The sequence below is a fragment of the Papilio xuthus genome, unplaced genomic scaffold (assembly GCF_000836235.2).
Source record: "Papilio xuthus unplaced genomic scaffold, Pxut_1.1 DF827680.1, whole genome shotgun sequence".
Lineage (NCBI taxonomy): Eukaryota > Metazoa > Arthropoda > Insecta > Lepidoptera > Papilionidae > Papilio > Papilio xuthus.
The window spans coordinates 1647505-1668511 of record NW_013530969.1 but is presented as its reverse complement, the minus strand read 5'-3'; the positions used below and the strand labels follow the sequence as shown (position 1 = coordinate 1668511).

At 34.3% G+C, this 21007-nt stretch overlaps 4 protein-coding genes across 12 annotated transcripts; 2 read left to right on the top strand and 2 right to left on the bottom strand.

Moving 5' to 3' along the window:
- Positions 1 to 133: 133 nt before the first annotated feature.
- On the top strand, positions 134 to 9132 carry LOC106117441 (uncharacterized). Of its 5 annotated transcripts, none has more exons than XM_013311760.1 (19): positions 135 to 263; positions 344 to 447; positions 708 to 836; positions 1075 to 1215; positions 1504 to 1566; positions 1781 to 1928; positions 4160 to 4742; positions 4821 to 4993; positions 5210 to 5325; positions 5398 to 5573; positions 5790 to 5894; positions 6097 to 6248; positions 6368 to 6472; positions 6842 to 7012; positions 7255 to 7447; positions 7529 to 7691; positions 7817 to 7945; positions 8228 to 8362; positions 8649 to 9132. In XM_013311760.1, exons 1-19 carry the CDS (start codon positions 227 to 229, stop codon positions 8727 to 8729), a joined length of 2904 nt encoding a protein of 967 aa, XP_013167214.1. In that variant the 5' UTR covers positions 135 to 226; the 3' UTR covers positions 8730 to 9132. The 5 variants fall into 5 exon arrangements, with proteins under 5 accessions (XP_013167218.1, XP_013167219.1, XP_013167214.1 ...); XM_013311762.1 differs by having other exon boundaries at positions 261 to 278; XM_013311764.1 differs by lacking the exon at positions 708 to 836 and having other exon boundaries at positions 134 to 263.
- Positions 1342 to 4150, bottom strand: LOC106117443 (uncharacterized). Its single transcript, XM_013311766.1, has 2 exons — positions 3656 to 4150; positions 1342 to 2799 (listed from the first exon to the last, which is right to left on the bottom strand). Exons 1-2 carry the CDS (start codon positions 3795 to 3797, stop codon positions 2246 to 2248), a joined length of 696 nt encoding a protein of 231 aa, XP_013167220.1. The 5' UTR covers positions 3798 to 4150; the 3' UTR covers positions 1342 to 2245.
- A 237-nt stretch (positions 9133 to 9369) lies between the features above and the next one.
- On the top strand, positions 9370 to 13013 carry SelR (methionine sulfoxide reductase SelR). 4 transcript variants are annotated; one of them, XM_013311807.1, is made up of 4 exons: positions 9370 to 9596; positions 9739 to 9843; positions 9988 to 10149; positions 11259 to 11438. In XM_013311807.1, exons 1-4 carry the CDS (start codon positions 9509 to 9511, stop codon positions 11348 to 11350), a joined length of 447 nt encoding a protein of 148 aa, XP_013167261.1. In that variant the 5' UTR covers positions 9370 to 9508; the 3' UTR covers positions 11351 to 11438. The 4 variants fall into 4 exon arrangements, with proteins under 4 accessions (XP_013167261.1, XP_013167259.1, XP_013167260.1 ...); XM_013311805.1 differs by lacking the exon at positions 11259 to 11438 and adding an exon at positions 11797 to 13013 and having other exon boundaries at positions 9373 to 9596; XM_013311806.1 differs by lacking the exon at positions 11259 to 11438 and adding an exon at positions 11833 to 13013 and having other exon boundaries at positions 9376 to 9596.
- Positions 13014 to 13774: 761 nt separating this feature from the next.
- On the bottom strand, positions 13775 to 20998 carry Pak (serine/threonine-protein kinase PAK 3-like protein). Of its 2 annotated transcripts, XR_001227874.1 has the most exons (14): positions 20824 to 20998; positions 20433 to 20564; positions 20076 to 20236; positions 18807 to 18978; positions 18387 to 18502; positions 18107 to 18208; positions 17690 to 17868; positions 17432 to 17560; positions 17148 to 17325; positions 16719 to 16920; positions 16528 to 16643; positions 16237 to 16455; positions 15930 to 16129; positions 13775 to 14309 (listed from the first exon to the last, which is right to left on the bottom strand). XR_001227874.1 is itself a non-coding variant. In XM_013311569.1 (13 exons), exons 2-13 carry the CDS (start codon positions 20542 to 20544, stop codon positions 16046 to 16048), a joined length of 1770 nt encoding a protein of 589 aa, XP_013167023.1. In that variant the 5' UTR covers positions 20545 to 20564; positions 20824 to 20998; the 3' UTR covers positions 13775 to 16045. The 2 variants fall into 2 exon arrangements, 1 of the variants encoding a protein (XP_013167023.1); XM_013311569.1 differs by having other exon boundaries at positions 13775 to 16129.
- Between the last annotated feature and the right edge of the window lie 9 nt (positions 20999 to 21007).

Below are 21007 nucleotides of genomic sequence, written 5' to 3'. Positions count from 1 at the left end.
GGGGCGATTCAGGATGCAAATCCAGATTCTAATTTGGGAAACTAAAAAGGGAAAAACGTCAGTTTTCAGAAATACAAAAATTCGCTGACTGTCGCTATATTAATAACCATAGATATATAGAGGTATAAATAACACAATTTTGGTTGGATCTGTTGACAATGTCAAATGAATTGACGACTATGTCGATGAATTGTTTTGAAAAGCCAGCTGGAGTGTTATTTTCAATATGATCACTGTGTTATTGAAAAGTTATTTAATTAAATGTAGCTTTTATTTTAGTAAGTTTTTAATCACTGACTCAACAATTTGTTGTTTATTTTTTAGAAGGATCTTATATTTGCAGGGATATTACTGTACATGTTATTACTGTCCGCATTAAATTGCGACATGGATGCTCAGCGCTCCCAAGTTGAAGTCCGGGCTGTATTTATTGATTGTGAACCTAATGTAAGCTGTTGGTGCACTTAAAATACCATTAGTGTAGTGTCTGTTAGGAGTTTGTAGATTGTAATTATAATTATGAGTACTTATTTAAATAACGCAGTTGCTGGATGCAGAAAGCGACGATGGGCGCGAGGAATTGATGATGGCTTATGGGAATTTTATTAACCTCTTTAATATACTTTCCATGAAATTAAGTCCCTAACAAAATTGGAAACACTTAAGCACATATTTAATATAATATTTTAACAATAAAATATTCACAGAATAGAAAAGGCACGTCTGACGATAGCGACAACGCCCGATTCCAACGTGAAGAACTTTTCAAACATAACAATTTACGAGAATGTAAAAAGAAATTGGCTCTTACTGTGAAAATGACAAGCGAACCTGGAGTTAGTTTTTAAGTTCAGTATTTAATGTAGTTCGTATACATAAAAAAGTTATGGTTTGGAACTTAGTGGAGATGCGTTCATACGTAATCAACGCGTGGAAGTCGCGGTGTCTAGTCGAGTCGACATAAGGACCGATAAAATTTAAATATGCTATAAAGTTTGATGAGAAGGACTGTGTCAATTCGTAGTGATCAATAAAAGTATTTCTATGGAATAAAGTCCTAGATGTGAATTTTAGACAAGTTCCGGCGACGAATACATACCAATTGAGCACGTGTTTGATGGTTCGAAAAGAAAGCGGGTGCGCTTACTCGACCCGTTCGTGTTGAGATTACGACGAGAGGCGCCGGTACAGGCCTACAAGATACATAGGATAGACGTAAGGGTTTTTAGCACCTCTTATATTTTTTTATAAAAATTTTATGCACTTTGCTATCATAAACATTCAGCCTTAAAAATACCCTCCGTTTAATGACAGGAAATAAAATGAAATTTAACACGGCGTCCAAAACTGCTTTCTTTATTAACCTCATATAAAGTAACAATTATACAATGATACTAAAACGCACCACAAAGTTTTTATTTAATTATTTTAGATTTAATCTGCTCAACGCAATCTTTACATGGCAGTATCCCTATTTGTGTTTAAAATAAATTATCTTTTCAGACTGTGAGCGGTATATTATCAAATACAGAAGGTGAACAGGCGCTACGTAAAAAGAGCAAAAACGTAAGTATTTAACGAAAGTATAAATTTCGAATGCAGTATATTCATTAGTGTTTGCAGTAAGGAGTAGCTGTTTTTCTTGATTCTTTTTTGAGCACAACACAAAATGTGAAAAAAACCTCGTTTCAAAAGGTTTGTTCCTTTCGGTTGTTTAAAACTTCCAACTAATTTTTGTACCGACATAAGTAAGGCCATGCAAAAATATGTATTTTTACAGAGCCGAGTACATGACTCTAAAACGATAGTCCATAGTTCAGATAGTTACAAATATCAAACAGTGCACACGTTGGAGCGAAAAAAACGAGTGCATCCTTTTCCAAATATGACTATCGACGATATTTCCACTGTACCTTCGTATTTACAAGGTAATGTTAACAATTACTAGTTTTACGCAGTTTTAAGCAGAAGAACCAGCATCAGCTGTTCATTTTCCTTCTTGTCTCCTTTTTTTTTTTACAAAGAATAAGCCAGTGCTTAACCACGATCCCACTTGATGTTAAGTAGTGATTTGGTCGAAATATATTTTCTTGTCTCCTCTCTTATCTTCCCTCTTCCTTGATAAAAGTCTGAGAATGCATTTATCTTTTCCCACTGATATGGTTTATTCACTTATAGGTAAACCACTTGCTAATTAAGGTATCAAATAATACTGAAAATAAACATCTTCTTGGTCGTCGTAGTATTAGACCTCGTCTGAGCAAACTTCAATTTTTATTTTTGGCTCCGGGTTTTCGTCAGTCTCACTATGTTCAGTTGTCACTTCAGCCGTGTCGCGGCTCGGATTAGCGCTATGTTGCTTTGCGAGCGTTTCTTCCGCCTCGATGATGATTGCAAATATTTTTTTCTTCACTTGCGTTTGCATCCAGGGAGGCATCACTTTTGTACTCTTCAAGATACAATTATAAAACGATTCTAGTGCATCTGTGTCTTTTGTAACTTCACTTGTATTTTCTATGTGGCGTCGTTTCTTAGGACAAGTTGGCTTAATATCGTCTTCGACATCTGTTGTGAAACATTGATCACTCTTTTTTGTACTGGATCCCGGCAGTAAGTTTTCTATTTCTATGTTCTCAGTAATTCTGTATTTCATGTGCGGCTCGAGAAACTGCATTATCTTAGCGTACTTCCAAGTGGTGATATGCGCTGGGAGGAGCTTATTTTTGCCCAATTTTGCTCGCTTGAGTGCATCTCTATGGTTATCGCGAAGTTTCTTCCATTCCATTTTTGCAACTTGTACTGAAAATAAAATAGTTAAAAAGCTAAAAAATTATAACACATTGGAACCGAAGGTGAATGTGTCACAAAAGTGTAATGTGGAGCCGAAAAGCGAATTATTTTCACGAACTGAGAAACGAGGTGCGAGAGGCTTTTTCGCAAGGAGTGAAGCCGCACGCAGGCAGCTGCACGAATACCAGGCATACCTTAGCTCCGCTCCGTTTTGTTAAAGAATAAGACTTATCTTACGACTTGTGAGCTATATTAAGCGTTGGTTTTTTAAAACAAATTCTCTGTATACAGAGAATTTGTTGTATATAACATATCGTCATCCCTGTCTTTCATCTTTAACATAACAGAGATAATATATGTTAAATTGGGATTTTGGTCTCAGAAACCCTGGGTAAGTCTCTTAATTTCGGAAAACGGACTTGAGAAACGCCAGAAAACTGACTTCTAATTTCTAAATAATAATTGCATGGGCTTGAGCTGCACATTCCGCAACACGACCATACCCTACGTTTTACCCCCACTCGCCGTCTATCCCTCGCTCCGCTCCGCATCAATGGTCAGGTAGGCTGAGACTACAGAAATGTTTTTCTAAAAATTATGTCCGTTTCACTCTTCATCCACGCTTTGCATTGAAATTAAATAGTTTTTTTTTAAATATAACAACGCTGGTAATTATTTTTACGTTTGGCTCAGCTTACAGTTGTCATTTGAAGTATGTATTTCTTTCATTTGCTCATTTCATGGCCAAGTCCGGACTGAATAATTACTGTTCGTTTTCAAATAAAACGTAATATAACATAGAGAGAAATCGTATTTGCATTAATACAAATAACATATTGTTATATATCATTGTGCAGTCACTTACTGTTAGGGATTATAGACTCGTTGTTGAAATGTTTCACCACGCGACGCCAAGCATTGTCCTTTACGTGCATCTCTCTATAATCTGGGTGTAATGGGTTCCAGAGACACGGATGTAGACGGACACCTTCTATGAAACTTTCCATGAATGAAACTATAAAAATTATAATAATAACTACAATACGCTATACATGTGACAAATCGCTTGGCGACACACTATCGTGGGGTGACCGGCCTCGCATTGCCTCGCTACGCCTCGCGCGTGTTCGTTCCGTTCCCCCGTCGCGCCGCCGGCCGGTCGTTTCCCCCTCCCTGCACCTCGTCCTGTCAACGGCGGCAATGCGATCTACCGGTTACCGGTTTTTCTCGAAGCGCTCTGTGTGACGAGTCTCAACTACTGGTTTACCATAGATTTAATATGCATAACTTGACTACAATTTTTTTTAAGATTTTCCAAAAAGTTTTTTTTTAAATACTGCTGTTTTATTTTTTTTTATCAATTCTCCAGATCCTAATTTTGTTTGTCGGGGTGATTGTAAAAGTACACCAATGTCTAAACAAGTAAAACGACAAAAGATACCATCATCTGCAGAATATTTCGACGCGGATCAAATTTCGTATTGGAATAGACACGATTACAATCAAATTCCTTTCCAAGATAGAGATACGCGGGATATTTTTAAAAAACGGCGTCAGCTCAGTATGAGAAAAAGAGGAAATCGAGGATTTTCTTTCAACGACAAACAAGAGAGCAACTACGACATTCCAACATTAGATGATACAACATACGGAACACTACAACAAGACAATTTTAATAAAAATTTAATCAATGAATTTTACGATCCTTACAAAATGGAGTCAACAAAATTTAATCAATTTTATACAAAAAATGCTTTCGAAATAGATGAAGAAACTACAACCGATATAACAAACGAATATCCAAAAGTAAGAAATGATGAAAAGCAATACGCAGTTTATGAAATCGGTAACCCTGATTTGTGGTATACCGTGAACATTCAATTGTACGAAAAGTTAAGTACACCGGAAGGAAAAACTGTTTGGAATGATATAACGAAGGAAGATGTAGCTAGGTATATTGTACTTACATTAGTTATAGATTAGGTGATTATAAATTCAAGATTGAATATGAATTATTTTTTTAACATTAGTGTGAGCACTCAACACCCGGTGTGGAGCAACCAGGACATGAGTATCCAGTACCGACCCGCGGAGTGGATGTCTCACGAAGAGTTCGCACTGCCCAAAACAAGTCTCTGTCTACTGATACCAATACGCGGGACTAACATAGCTAACCCGGATCATAACACGGATTCACTAATAGGTTATTATAAAATCGAACTCTTAAAAAATATATATTAAGGATATGTCCTTTGTATCGTTGGAGACCGTTTTCTGAGCCTAAAGAGTTATTTGACAAATTCAAAAGAAAAGTTTTGCGATAATTTTTTTTAAATAAAATGAAAAGTTATCGGGTTGAAATTATTATAAACTAACTATTTTTATGGATCGTTATTTTAATGTTATCGTCGTAATTTAGATAAATTTGGTGAATTCCTGGTGCTAGCCATAGATGACATCCTTTTTGAGGATACAAAAAACATGAAACATAATTCATCAAATCTGCCTTTGAGTAACGTATCTCAAGAATTTAAGGTAAAACAAGTTTGTTATTATCAAGAATAACTTTAACTTAGAACGTGGAATTAACTGTGCGTGTGGGGTTAGATACCTCGTCGTGTTGTTATTCGGGAGTCGCGGGCGGTGATGGGCGGCAACATGGAGAGTCTTATGTTCGCGTCACGCGGTTCCGACCAGTACATGTTGATACCACACCGACGCCCACACCACTCGCAAATCGACGTCGAATCTCGTGCTGATGGAAACCAATTAATCCATGTCGGGTAAGAGACACATTTGGGAGTAGATTACTGCCGTTTTTTACACTGATTAAATAAAGCAGTTTCCCACAGTCTTACAAGACAACTTCGGACGGAATCAGTTCCATCCCATCTGGCTAGTTCAGTAATGATGATAAAGATTAAACATTTACATCGCATCGCATCACAAGTCGGTAGCGAAAAGTATATTTCAACTATGTTTAACAATATTACGAACAGATCTTCTGGACGCATAATGACAGCCGTGTCGGACAATACACGGCGAACAAGAACAGCGCTTACTTTGCAAGTTACTAATACTGGACTGGCCGCTGCTCGCTTTAGGTACGTAAAAAGTAATATAATATAAATAAAAATACACATGCAATAGGCAGACAGGTAGGCAAATACTACGCATTGCTATTTGGCGAGATTCATACACACAGTGTTTCTTGATATCGTTCGTTACGGATAACTCTCTATTGAACTGCAATAATTAATTTTTAGCAGTAAATATCGATTGAATAAAACTTATTGTTTCAAATAGAGTGGCTGCCCGCGATTGTGGCCCCGGTGTACTTGATCAGGTAGGCTACAAGGAGCCTGTCGCAAAGGCAGTGCTCATACCGCCGAAGCAAACCCAACGCTTCCTCCTCGACCTGCCTTTCGAAATACCCGACGACTCCGCACATTGCTATGGTATTAAGAAAAACCTATTTAAACATTGTAACTGTATTTATTCTATCATTGCAATTTAAATATAAAGAGAAAGTCTAAATCAATCGAAATTGTGTCATTAAAGTTAATCATTGTTTTAGTAACATTGTTGAACGACGACGATGAGTCTGTAGCGGTGAGAGACGTTACAATCAAGAAAAATGACCGGTGCTTTTGCGTGTGGCATTGTAAATGCGTCTGTTTAAGTAAGCACATCAACTGTCTCCTAAATAGTCATTGAAGACCACCCAAGTGTAAATTTAGGTTTAGAAATCTACACAGACTTGAAAAACTGTATAACGTCCCTGATTATCATTGAGCATTTTTGAACTTGGTTGTACGCGTAATGAATGTAGAGCCAATTTATAGAAAAATAGATCGAGATCAGATGTAATATCTTAACACCCGGGAGTAACAAATAGAAGTGGCATTATATTTTCACTACCGTAAAATTTTATGAGAATACGTATAACGACAGAGATAACATGGTTTAGTACGAAAGTTTCGGTAGAGTAAACCCACGGTGTACAAATGTTTCGTCAGTGTCCGGGTACGACATCTGTGTACGTTGTCAGGCGTGGATCCAAAGCTGATATGTGAGGAGCTGGGAGAGGCGCAGCAGCTGGCGGCAGGGTTGAGTCCCGAACAGCGGCCGCGGCTGGTGCGCTCGCTCTGCTACTCTGACAGCGCCACTCTCAACGTCTGCGTCCTCGTCACCGGCGTGCTCGTCGCCTTGCTCGCCCTCGGTGCCTAACTCATAATGTCACAGAGAATAATAGCCTTCATATACATTTACACTCCATTTACGTTACGTTCACAATTATTGAGCTCGAACGCTAACATAATCAACAAAACGTTTTTTTAAATGTAAAACTGTATACATAACATATCAGTTTGTCCCCATTGTTGTCTGAATGAATTTCTAAATTACGTGTTAATAGAACAATCGAGTCAAGAGTGAAGGTTTAATTTATTGCTGTGCTCTCAGGTGTAATTAAAGCAGTTTTGGGTCTGGTTATACGATGTGTTGCCGCATTGTGGTTGGACCGTCTTGTAAAGATGCCTCGGAGGCTCGAGCACTATTATGAGACCTCGCTACGATACCGCCGTGTCATTTATGATAATGAAGGCTGGCCGGTACACCCAGACACAAATAAGCGGACTGTTCAGTACATCAGCAAGTGAGATAACCGAGCTTTAGTAAGATGTTGATAATAGTACTAAACGCAAATATCGTAAGAACTTTACGGCATTTGTTTCAGGTCCATGGAATTCATATTGAATTTATTATTCTTTATTATAATACCGTGCGTTATCGTGGGCGACGCAGTGCGCTACCTTATTTCGAAGTGTACTAATTCCGAAACCGTTCCCAGAACAAAACCGAATGAAGTCAAAAAGATATACAGCGGACAAGATATTCAGGTATTTTGTGTAAACGTTTGGTTTTGTAAGTCAGCAAGGAATTGCACTTAGTAAGGAAATATTTCGAAGTTATAAATACGTTAATATTTGTTCATACTGAAGTAAAGTGCAATTCCTGGCTGTAGGAAGTGAGACACTCTGCGAGGGCTCACTACAAAAAGTTGCGAACGTGGATGAGCTCGTACGCGGAAGAACTGTCTGCCGACATCTGGCAGAAAGGTTTAAGCATTGAAGAATCGCCCGATCCCTTGACTGTAAGTTCTTTACTACGTCTCATTTTATAAAAAAATAAAGCCTTAAATAAATGTTTTTTCTTCTCTACTCATTTCTAAACCATTGATTCTATAGCGATGAAACTACCAGGCTGTTCTGAGAAAGCTAGAGAGATTAATAATAGTTATAATACAATGAAAAAGTATTAATTATGCCAAACGATTCAACGAATTGCTTTAATCATAAAAATATTTTGTGGGACCAGAACTATCATGGGACTTTTTCTTCCAAATGTTACAAGAAAAATTATGATAATTTTTCAGATGCGGCCCCTACTCCGCGACGACTGTTGCCGCAGTCGCAGGTCGGACGAATTGCTATCATCGTGCGCCGACTCCGAACAAGACGACACTGAATATGTTCTTATGCAGATGCAGAAGAGTCGGGAATCGCTTGCTGTAAGTATTAATATTTTTATAACCTAAATCTATACATTCATATTTATGACAAAGTATACGTTCCTAATACTACATATTAAAATTATAAATATTATTTTACATATTTGACACTAAATTAGTAAAATTTTGTTGGTTAGAGTAATTGATGTTTAAGGCACGACTTAAACATATATTGTAATAACATAAGTATTTTTTATGTTTTTTACTGACTATAATTTCTTTGACAATAAGAACCTTAATATATCTTGGTGAATATTTAAAATTTTAGAGTTTGCTTTTTTAACAGAGAAGTCAAAGAAAACTTACAGAAGCGTCGTCGAAAAGTCAATGGAAAGACGACATGATTCCTAGTACTAGTAAGCGATAAGGATAAATAGCTGTTTATTATTGTATAAAGCCTTATTTGAATTTGTGTTATTCAGAAGTGCTATTTTAAGTTTATATAGTTTAAACCCTTCCATCTTTATTTCATATGCTTTACTGTGTCATTCTGTTGCGTTATACTTAATGTTTTAATCATGACTATTTTTGAAATAAAATAGACGATATTTAACCTATATAAATAAACCTACAGTGTTTTATTTTGAAAACTTTCCAAATTTTGACTGTAGACACATCCTTGTAAAACGTATTATTATCTTTGTTTTTCAATGAGAATGAGAAGGATGCCAATATGTTATTGCACAAGTGTGTGTTTGGGTATAGGTTTGGAAAAAGAGGGAATAAAGTGGTTATAAATATATATAACACTTTCTCAACATCGTGTTTTGAAGCACTTCGAATATTTTTTTTATTTTCGTCCAAGAAATATGCGATCTTCTATTGCGTATGGATTTGTTTCCTTACATCCTGAATATAATTTTTATTTTTTTGAACAACCTATCATTACCGAAGAGTACATTCGCTGAGTTTTACTCTTTGACGAAAATTTGTCATGTCAAATGTCACATACTCTTTAATTTCGTAGTGCTTGTTGACTTTGATGTGCGATATCATTATCATTATAATACGATTAATTTAATTTTCAATCATTAATACTCGATACTTTTATAATAAACTAAAATTGTAACTTAATTTTATCTGCTAATCATCAATTTAAACATAAAGAGATCATATTTTCCTTCATTGTAATAAGAAATGTGAGTTATGCGTAGTCTACTCCGACCTATTGCTATATTTAGGAAGGTCTTACAATCTAACAGAGCTGTTCAGTTGAAACATCCATTTACAACAGGTACAACGTCGTTATATATCTATATTAGAGACAGTGAACACGTGCGTATCGCTAGTACATCAGAAAACCTTGCACTGATATTGATGGACAAATGCCAAGAATCATAATTTTCATACGATTCATATATATTTTTTAATTTTAGCATTAGTGTGGAGAGCTATGGAAGATAAAGAGTCATTGAAAAAACGACTTACTCCACTTCAATACCATGTTACTCAAGAAGCCGGGACAGAAAGACCTTTTACAGGTATGTATAACATTTAAAAAAATGATATTAAAAATGTATCTACTTTTGACTACTATTTATTAGCTTTTTACCGCTGTAAAATGTCTCTTACTATGTGTTGATTTTAATTAAAGCAATAAAAGTTAAATGTATAAAATATTTTAGGTTGTTTCAACAAATTTTATGAAGAAGGGATGTATGTCTGTGTAGTATGTAGGCAAGAGCTGTTCAGCTCTAAGACTAAATATGACTCTGGATGTGGCTGGCCCGCATTCAACGATGTTCTTGCAAAGGAAAAAGTGACATTACACCAGGATACTAGTGCAGGTATATGGCATATATTTTGTACATATTGTAGAAAAGTAATTTAGTTTAACCTAATTACTAACAGCTTGTGGGATACAGACATCACAGTAATATCCACTATCTAATAAAAAATGTACTTGAATTATCTTATCAGTTGACCTTAAAACATCTTTATATAACGCAATAAGAACAATATACTATTTAGATACAGTAGAGTGGGTATTGTGATGGATACAATTTCAATTTATCTATTGAAGTCAATCAAGTGGAATCAAATCCAATGCCATTTACTGAGTAAATCCTTTAGTGTATAACTTTCAATCTGGTTAGGCTAATTAAAGACAGGTTTTAAGTTAAAACCCTACCTAAATTACATACTCCTTCAAAATTTTATTACTTTTTATCATTGCATGAACTATCGGAGCTTTTCATACTGCTTTGAAACAAACATTTGTTAATTTTTTTTGCTTATTACTCAGTCATTAATCTATTAATGTTTAGGACAATCCCATGCTAATATTTTCTAAAGCAATATTTACACTTTTAATTAATTCTTTTTTTTTTCATATGCTTCAAACATTATTATTTCTTCTAAGATATTTCTGTTATTTTGAATACCATCTTGCTTTTATTTTTGAATATTAAAATACTAATGATTATTTATTTTTAATAATTGATAATAGTTGGGAAAAATGAAAATGTTGCCATTTTATATTTTTTTACTAAAATGTTTGTATTTATTTTATGCATGATTATGCAGTAATTCACTGTCTTAATTATTTATGGGTTTATTGAATATTATTTCAACAAATAATTAGTATTAAAATTAACATATTGTATAAAACTTACCCAATCTTAAGGCAACTATAAAATTTTAAATTAAGTCCATGTTTGACCTTTAATTCAACAAGTATTTACCTAGTGTTAACTGATACCCATATAATTTTAAGAATTGTACAAAATACCTATTTTTATTTATGGCACTACTAAATTTTATTGAACTTGCTCAATGAGGTGATGGAAAATTTTGGACTTTGGTGCTAATGCATTTTTTTTATCTTTTTTGTCTGTCTTGCCCGTGTCCTTGACAAACCCGATTTCAATCCTGCCCACCACAAAACAAACGTAAGTCGGCAATTGTTTGGTAAAACTAATTTACGTATTTTTATGTTATTTTCTTATTTATGCTTATCTTTCTTCTACATTTATGGTATATCTATAATACATGTCAAATCATTCACATCCGTAAATTTTATTGGACACTTATCATAATAACATTTCTATAAAATAACAAAAAAAAAATTTGGAATATCATTGGATAACAATTTCGTCGTTAATTCATATATTGCCTATCATAACACTGTTGCATATCTATTACACTGCATTGCCATTTTCACACTTTAACAATTATTGTGGAATGTGCATGACATTAATTTGCAATTATCCCATTCCTCATTTTGCCCCGCCTTGTCCCGTTCCATTCTGCTCCATCTGGATGGCTGCCGGGGCGCGCGGACGTCGGCCGCCGTTTCGACTACAAACTCTGCACTCCTCACTACACGAACAATGAAAATCATATGGGATAATGTTATTAATGCATCACCACTGTTACTGTGATGTGTAAATAAACGGCTTGTCGGTGAATGGACTCGGTATATGGAATTAAAGTTGGAGCAAATATATTACTGGTTTTAACACGGCCAGGTTTGGTGCGAACTGAGGTGCGATGCTCCAAGTGCTCCGCTCACCTGGGACATGTATTCAATGATGGCCCAGCACCTACCAAGAAACGATTTTGTATAAATTCCGCATCGATGGACTTCATACCGGCTGAGGAGAGAACAGACTAAATGTCATAGAAAGTTAATTTATATTAAACTTTAACAAATTCCATGACCTCGCACTTTTCAGGGAAAAGGTTATAAAAAAAAATTATATTTTCATTATTTTTATCAACACTATGGGAAGTATATTTTTGATGCATAGTATTTGGAACTTTGTAATTTTACTGTAAACATATTTGCTGTGATTGCTATCTATTGTTATAGGTGTAAATACATATGAACTTCAATTAGGATTAAAATGAATAAGATTAGATGGCTTACATTCTGTACCCATTTATATTGATGTATTTAGAAAGCTTTTTCAGTAAAAGAACACCATCCTTTATCCTTAAATACTCCTGGTATTTTTTATCTTTTATTACCATTTTAAATATTTTTTATGGTGTTATTTTTTAATTACCAGAAATAAAGGGTAATGTGTAAATATTTATACGGTCTTAAATTAATGGTCATTTGTTTCTCCACAATGGTACAGTTGTTAATAAATTTAAAAATCCTATGAAACATGGACAAAATACTTTCTATTTTTACTAATACAAATAGGTATATAAATGTCATTGCAGCTTTTTATGAATACAATTCTGAAACTTTACAATCGTTATGTTTGTGTGTAACACTCATGCACTCTGGTATATTTATTGCAATCGACCAATAAGAAGTTCTTTGTTTTTAGGATAATTTATAGAAGTTGAATTTCATTTTTTACCATTTCGCAAATGTAACGCCATTTTTTTCTGGTAATTAATATGTAAAATTTGTATTGTAGATTTTTAATCTAATTGTTACATCATTATTTTGAAGCATATGGAATACCTAAACTTACAAATAAATAAACAAAAATTACACATATCCATTTTTGATTAATCTTGTTTAGTAAGTTGTAAATTAAGAATAAGTACAATAAACCTTGTATGGATCCAATAGATTTGTTTGTATCTATATCTAATTTTAGGTCCTATTTTTAAGAACTAAAATATATAACCAACAAAATTATTAACAGTAATATTTTGTTGGTATGTATTAATAATATTTATTATTGAATATATGAAAAGCGCGAGGTCTGATATTTATAAAAGTTCAAAGGCCATAGTAAAGTAATGTAAAAGTAATAACATAAATTAATAATATATTGTCTGTCTAATATATTTCTAAATGGAAAAGTTAAAAAGCTTTGCAGTAACTTTGGAAATAAGTTAATAGCAATGTTTCCTGTGGGATATCTTTATTATATATGAAATAATTTAATAACTTTTCTTAGGACTGCAAGGATGATTTCCCCAAAGTGTATGCTATAAGAATAACACAATTCATCAAACTTCTTCCAAAACATCTACTCAATGTTTTTTTTAAAATCATGGGTTCGTAATGAATTTAAGTGTTTAAGAATGCACAACACTATTATATAATTATGTTCTTCTCAAATTGGGATTTTTTTAGTATATATATTTTCAACACTTACCGTTTTGTTTTTAATATAATAAAGTAAATATTTTTCTAATGTGCCTTAACATAAACATACATACCTCAACATGAAACATTTTAGTTACCAAATTAAGTCATTTTATTTAATAATATTATTTCTAACATTGATTTACCGAATATGTTTATTATTTCAATAATTTATAGTTTGTTTTGCATACTTAATATACTTTCGAATTGTGATGTGGTAGAGAAATTAATGCAATAAATATTTTATGCCAATTCTTTGTTATTTTTTTTTACATAAACGACAATCCACCAAAAGCGTAGTAAACATTGTGGATGAAAGGTCATAACTAATGAAAACATATTAGAATGGTGAGTCTTTTTATTATAGTATGGTTGTATTTTATATGCACAAGTTGCTTAGACATGGCACTGGTGTTATACAACTCTCAAATATTATGAAAACCATTGAAATCTCTCATATTAATACATTTCAAATTAGATTACATACATAATTACAGTTATATTTTTATCTTACCAAATGCATACTCCAAATTCATTTTCATGATCACAATATTGTTTGCCTTAAAATTTAGTCTGATTTTAAAAGTTTTTGTTAAAAACCCCCATCAAAATTTGGCTACATATCTGCGTATTTACTATGTTATTGCACATTTTAGCAGTGGTTGGTGCGGGCATGATTCATGTGCATTTTCATAATAGGCCACATTTGAATGTCAAACATAGTCTATATTAGGCCTCAAGGTGGCGAGTATCCGACAATATATATAAATCTTATATTGCATTTAAAATGATATGCTAATAGCTCCAGATATATGTAAAAAGCAAAATTATAATAAAAAACAAACATTAACATTAATAATGATAATTTCACCGTCACATTGCACCAACCTGGAACAAATGCAAGAACTCTACATAGCGTTAATTGGTCATATCGTATTGTCAAAAAGTACTAATCACTGCTTTATTTGTATTCATACAGTTTACAGCAAGTGACACACGTTTTCTTCATTTCTGTTAACATCATTCCTCTCAAACATTCAAAACATACTCTCTATCTCTGTCCCTCTAGCTTAATAAAAAATAGCAAACGTAAACAATTTCAAACGAAATTTAATGGCGTCTTCTGGCACAACCTATACACGAAAGCAGAGACAATCACAATATACTTCACATAGGTGTCCAGAGTACAGTTTTCTTGCATTAATTTTTTGTATCCAACTCTAGCTACTGAGTACTATTGTCTTATAATATTATAGTTATAGAAGGTAAACAATCTCTCATATTCTATCTAAGTTTCGTATCAGTTATTAATTTACAATTGTTCATTTAAAAGCTTATTAATACTTTTGTGCCACAAAAGATGCCGACATTTCTGATTTCAAATATAATCAATAAACTATATAAACTTAATACTAGGTAAATGCTTCAATTTGATGACTAACAATAAATGGATACATCAAAATATTTTTAGTTTATTAATACTTAAAGTAACAATGTCTTCAATTTAAAACAATAAAATACGTAAACTTTGCTACTGTAAATATGTTCATGTCAAAAATATTAAAATTGCAATCGTGCTAAAACTGTTATTTAGATATACAAATGTCATTAGGATAAATAATACATAAGCAGTTAAAAAAATATAAATACAATGATAATGTATAGCTATACATAAAACTAGCTAGCATGTACTGACTATAATAAGCAATGTAAGCCAACAGATATACCATTTGTAGGATCAAATCTCAGTCAAAATTAATTCATAATTTATATTGATATTCATTCACTCACTAGTTTCATTGAAATACTTGTTGCTAAAACCCCTCTTTAAGTGGGACCTTAATTTAACCATTATTCTTAAATAGGAAACACTCTTCATAGCGTCATTATTTCCGAGTTATAAAACTGCCAACTTTACCCTTTAAACAACCGCATCTAAGGCGTCGACCGATACTGAACCCAGCGGGGCCAAGTCTGTAACCGGTATATGCCTCATACCACTTCTGCTACCGGCGACACTCCGCGCCAGGGAATCAGTCTACTGCTGCCACAATCTACTGGCTACCATCACAGTTAAAAGCTGATCCGGCTTTATTTCTATTACAGAACTACAGTACATCTACTATTTATACTTTACAACTTCTAAAAGTTAACCGCCAGTCTTCGTTTGCAGATTATTTTGTTACGCTCCAAATTCCATTCCTAATACTACAGTATATCTACACCCTATTAAGCCCCTCGATTCGTTTCGCAGTAGACTGATCCGCCGCCGGAGCTAACCAACTTTAATAAATAATGTTTCTACACAATACTACAGAACTTTACAACTACTGGACTGCACATTTAATAACGTTTCTTTTGTAAAAATACGATCACTTCTGTAACCTAACGCAGCCACTTTACAAAACAAGCTTGCCGTTTCAATAGCTTTGTAAGTTCACTGACAACATACTTTACCATGACACACTGCATAATGTTATTGCCGAATGTATATCGTTCGCAGCTTACATGTTTAGTTAGGTTCGTATGTCCGTACGTGTACAGCGCGTGTAGGCACGCGTAGGCACGTGTAGGCACTGGGGGCGCTAGTATCGCGCTGGCGCTGCGGGCGCCGGTGGCCTGCGCTAATGACCTTTTGCAGCCTCTTTCGCGGCCATAATTAGAGGAGTTAGGGACGCTAACGGTCTCGCCATCTTTAAAAATGGATGCTGTAACGAAAATAATGCAATTATATTATAAAGAGGTTATAATTTAGTTTACTTAAGACAGAGTGGTCTGTTGATTGCCAGATTTAGTTCTTAGTAGTAGAAATTACCTTGAGTAAATCTAACGCTGTTGCGCGCCTTTCTACATCGACTTCTAGGCATTGATCTAGAAAATCCTGGAATACAGTGCTGAGCTTTTCTTTGTCTTTGATGTCGGGCTTGCCATTCGTTGCGATCAAATAAAGTGCCCGAAGTGGATTTTCGTTCAGGTATGGAGGTTCGCCTTCGATCATTTCAATCGCCATTATACCTAAGGACCATACATCCACCTGTAAAATATTTCACAATTAAATAGGTAAATTTAAACGGAGTTATTAACATTCCTCTTATCTCTATCTTACCTTTGGACCATACTGCTTTCTTGTAACAACTTCAGGGGCCATCCAATATGGCGTCCCCACCATCGTCGTTCGTTTATTTTGTTCCGGCGATATTTGCGCACAGAAACCAAAGTCAGCTATAAAAGAATAAAATGATGAGATTAATACACAGAAAATTAATCATAAGTATTTAAAAATTGGTATATACTTACTTAATTTAACTTGTCCGTCCAAGCCGAGCAGTATATTGTCGGATTTGATATCCCGATGTATGACATGGTTGGTGTGCAGGAAGTGCAGCGCCTGCAGCACCTCGCGACACACCGCCGCGATCTGCCCCTCGTCCATACACGTCTCCGTCACCACGTCCGTAAGAGACCCGCCCGCAAGGTACTCCATAACTACCCATAATTCCTACAAAAATAAATATTTGGTATATTATAAAAAAATATCTAGATTTCTTTGACTTTTTATACTAGAGAATGACGCTTGTTTATTTAAAATGTGAAGTAGACATAACACACTACAATAAAGTGCTTCTCAAAAATAAAGAAGGCAACACAGATTTCAAAATGTAAAGCATATGTATTTGTTTGTTGATTCCTACTTACATTTTATGTAAATGGGATGAAAAGACTTACCTCATTGACGAGATAACTGTCTAGATAGTTGACGACGTTGTTGTGTTTGTTCTCCCGCATCACAAGGATCTCGTTGATGATGAGCTCCTTTTTGGGTTGCTGGCTGAGGTTCATCTGCTTGATGGCCACCTCCATACCGGTCGAAGTCTCTATGGCCGTGTACACCGTACCTGACGCACTGAATAACACAACTTTTTTATCAAATGGTATTTGTTATTCAGGGTTAATTTTAATATTGATAAAACACCATGTGAAACAACAAATAATTCATAATAATAACTTACCCTTGGCCAATTTTCTCCATTTTGGTGTATTTTCTGTTTGGATCACCAACACTAACAATTGTTCTTAATTTTTCTAAGATTTCTTCATCCGTCATCTTTTTCTTTCTTTGCTGTTGTCCGGTTGCTCGTCTGCAGATATATGATCTTTATAAATTATAATTTATCATTGTAACAACAGTCATGTGCTTTGAAATAAAAACTTTTTTTTCTATGTTTACTATTACTGGAGTAGTAATTAGTTACTAGTCATATATTTACCCAGTGTCGGTGTTGGTCTGTGCACCGTTGGCGGGAGGCGCAATAGGCACATGAGGGGGGTGCTGCGGGTGCGGGGGGTGCGGCGCGTGCGCTGGCGGCGTCTGTGGCGCAGCCTGCGCCGGGTTTTTATTGCGGTCGAGCGGGAGCGGGGACCCACCCACATCTACTCTACTGCATATCTGTTAACAGACAAATACAAAGGTTTATCAAATTATATATAAGCCCACGAAGCTGCAAGATCTTAACTGACAGATAAATAATTTGGAAGTTTGGCATGCCTCTTTTCCCTACCTAAGTGACACGACATTACTGTCACCTCTTTTTCACTGTAAAAGATACTAAATTATTTTACAAATTGATCGTATGTGTGTCGTCGAGTGATTATAGCAACAAATAGCAGCAAAAATAGGTGCTAACCGAATGAGTGGTTATGACTGGATGAGCTACGTGCGGCGGCGAGGCGGGCGCAGCAATCGGCCTCGGTGGAGGTGCTTCCTCTTCCTCTATGGGTTTTGTATACTGAAAGTACAAGGAATTGGAGAATTAACCGAATAAAGAATGCTAGGATCGAAAATTGGGAACCAATTTGTAAACAGCATCTTTTTGCAACATAAACTAACAAAAACATTTAAAATTATTGATGCAATAAAAATTACTTAAGTAAGGAAAGTAGTAAAAGAACACAAAGAGAACTCACAATACTCTTGGTGCGATCAGGTCGAGACGGTGGCGGCGGCGGGGGTTCCGGGTGTTCCGTGTCAGTTGGAGTTGACGACGATGGACTGCTTGAAGATACTCGTGATACCGACGACCCTACACAATAAAAATAAAAGTTTTAATAAGAATAGGTATTCTTTAGTAGTAGAGTGGTACGTCAGCAACAATATCAGTTTCACAAGCGAGCTGGCTCGTCCAGTGCAATATCACGACCACATAGATCACAAGCGTCAAGTGGAAATAATTCAGTTTGCCTGATGAGTGTGCGCTCCGGAGGCCTAATTTTAGTCTTCTTTCTGATCTCACACTTTTCTTATAAGGAAAGAATGGCCTTTCCTTTGCCACTTTAAGTTATTGAAAAGAAGACAGAATCACAAGTCATAATTTTACTGAATAATACCTGAATGGGTAGTGTGCATCTGTGCGGAGGTCATATATTTGGATGCCGGTGGCTGTGTTGCAGATGCATCATACCACTTGAGGACATCGAGAACAGCTTGAGGATTGCTCTTCTGTTCTTGTTTACTAATATTTGAGGCCATTAGTAGCCTCGCCCAGGCTTCCGGCATGCCCTGTGCAATGGACAATACAGAAATCATTTGAATATTATACCATTTCAATATTTAACTATTATTTACATCCTGTATAAAATCACAAGGCGAGAAAATGAACAGTAGAACTAAAATTGAAATACTTAAATGTTTTTATATAATTTATTTTTGCTTATTGTAATGCAAACATAAGATATATTAAGCAACAGCAACAAATTTAAAACTATTTATTTACGGTGAATGATAAAAAAAATATATAATAGAATCAAAATATTTGAAAACTAGCTAATATGGTAATACTTTTGTCTCAGACCATATAAACAAAATATAGTAAAAAAACAACCTGACAAGAATAAAATTACATAATATTAAAGTTTATATACCACTATAAGCTATCAAACCTTTTATAAAATATACATGAATATACCATTAGCAATATTTAAAAGATTACATAAAATAATGTTGCATAAACTTATAAATACATAAGCTATTACTTACTGTCATAGGCAGCTTGAAACAAAAGCGGTCATACATGGAATTCGATAATATGTAATCTTATACCAGAAAATATACAATTGTATTACAAATTTGTCCACTAATTCTAATAATGCATTTCTTATAGGTAAATTGAATTAACCAATTTTTATCATAACACTATGAGAATATTGAGTTAGGGTTTTGGACTATGTATATCATGCATCAAAAATTTGCTATATTTTAACTCTTGTAAATACACTATTTCAAAATATATATGTAATCTCTAAATTATTTGGCTATTCAAACAATTCCAAAGACGTATAGATATTATGAAGTATTTAATTTTGATTATAACTACAGTATAATATATATCATAATCATGGGTTACTCATAACATTTAAAAAGCATATATGCAATACATATTATATATTATAAGGCAAAAAGCTTGGTTAATAACCTACCAAATTGCAAAAAAATATATTTTGTAATTTCAAATAATCCTATTTCAATATAATTTTGTTAATATAAAGATATGAATGTGCCTTATGTCTGCCTTACGTTAGAATTTCTATCAATTTATGTAAATAACTTTTGTAACATCGATAATTATAACAAAATAAATAAAACCATATTTGACTTACTGTAAATTCTCCAGTAACTGCATCAAAACCTACATGTACTGTGTGCTCAAAATTGGTTGGATAGCTAATATTAGGTTTGTTGTCATTATGAGCTGTACTTTTAGAGCCTTTAATTTTAGCTTTTAGTGTTTTCTTTTTTCTATCACCGCCATCATCAGGTTCTGTAAATAAAAAAATATTGTAATAAATTTTAAGTTTCAAGTTAATCTATTTAATGATTCACACAAGATTATGAGTACAAGCTTCAATTCATGACCAGATTTTCTATCAGTTCCCATTGTTCAAAACAATGATAATATGTATAAGGCAAGTGACTCACTCAGAAAAAATGGTTTGGTACTGAATATTTTACATTACCTTTTGGCAGTGGCCTCATATCCACAGAAGCCACTGAGTCTCCGCGATCGGTAGCTCGGTTACTAGTCAAACGCACGGGAGGCGCGGGCGGTTTGTCTTCATCGCTCGACATTGTGCAAACTTTTCAGAGTCCTACAAATAGTTACAATATGATCCGATACACTACTGCAAAACATGTTGGTTATGACGCAGACATGCTATTTATTATTGTCCAGTCTTTGTTTATATATGCTTACAATTCTATGAAAATGGGTTAGATTTAATTGTAACGAAGGAACTCATTACTGTGTGGACAGTAGATACCATAACATTACTCATGGACGCGCCCCGCAGACAAAATTAAAACAAAATCCAGTCGCTAGCACGATTCTTTACTTTATAATACACTTACCTGTATAATTATGAAAAATAACAACAATTCCAAAATCAATAATTAAATCACATTTCCATATTGTATTATATTCAGAACACTGAAATTATAGACTAGTGAAAAGAAAATTGTGAACTATTCACATAAAAAACGACGACAGCATTTATGACTAGAGCCGCCATTTATAAACGTCGCAAAGCTTTTT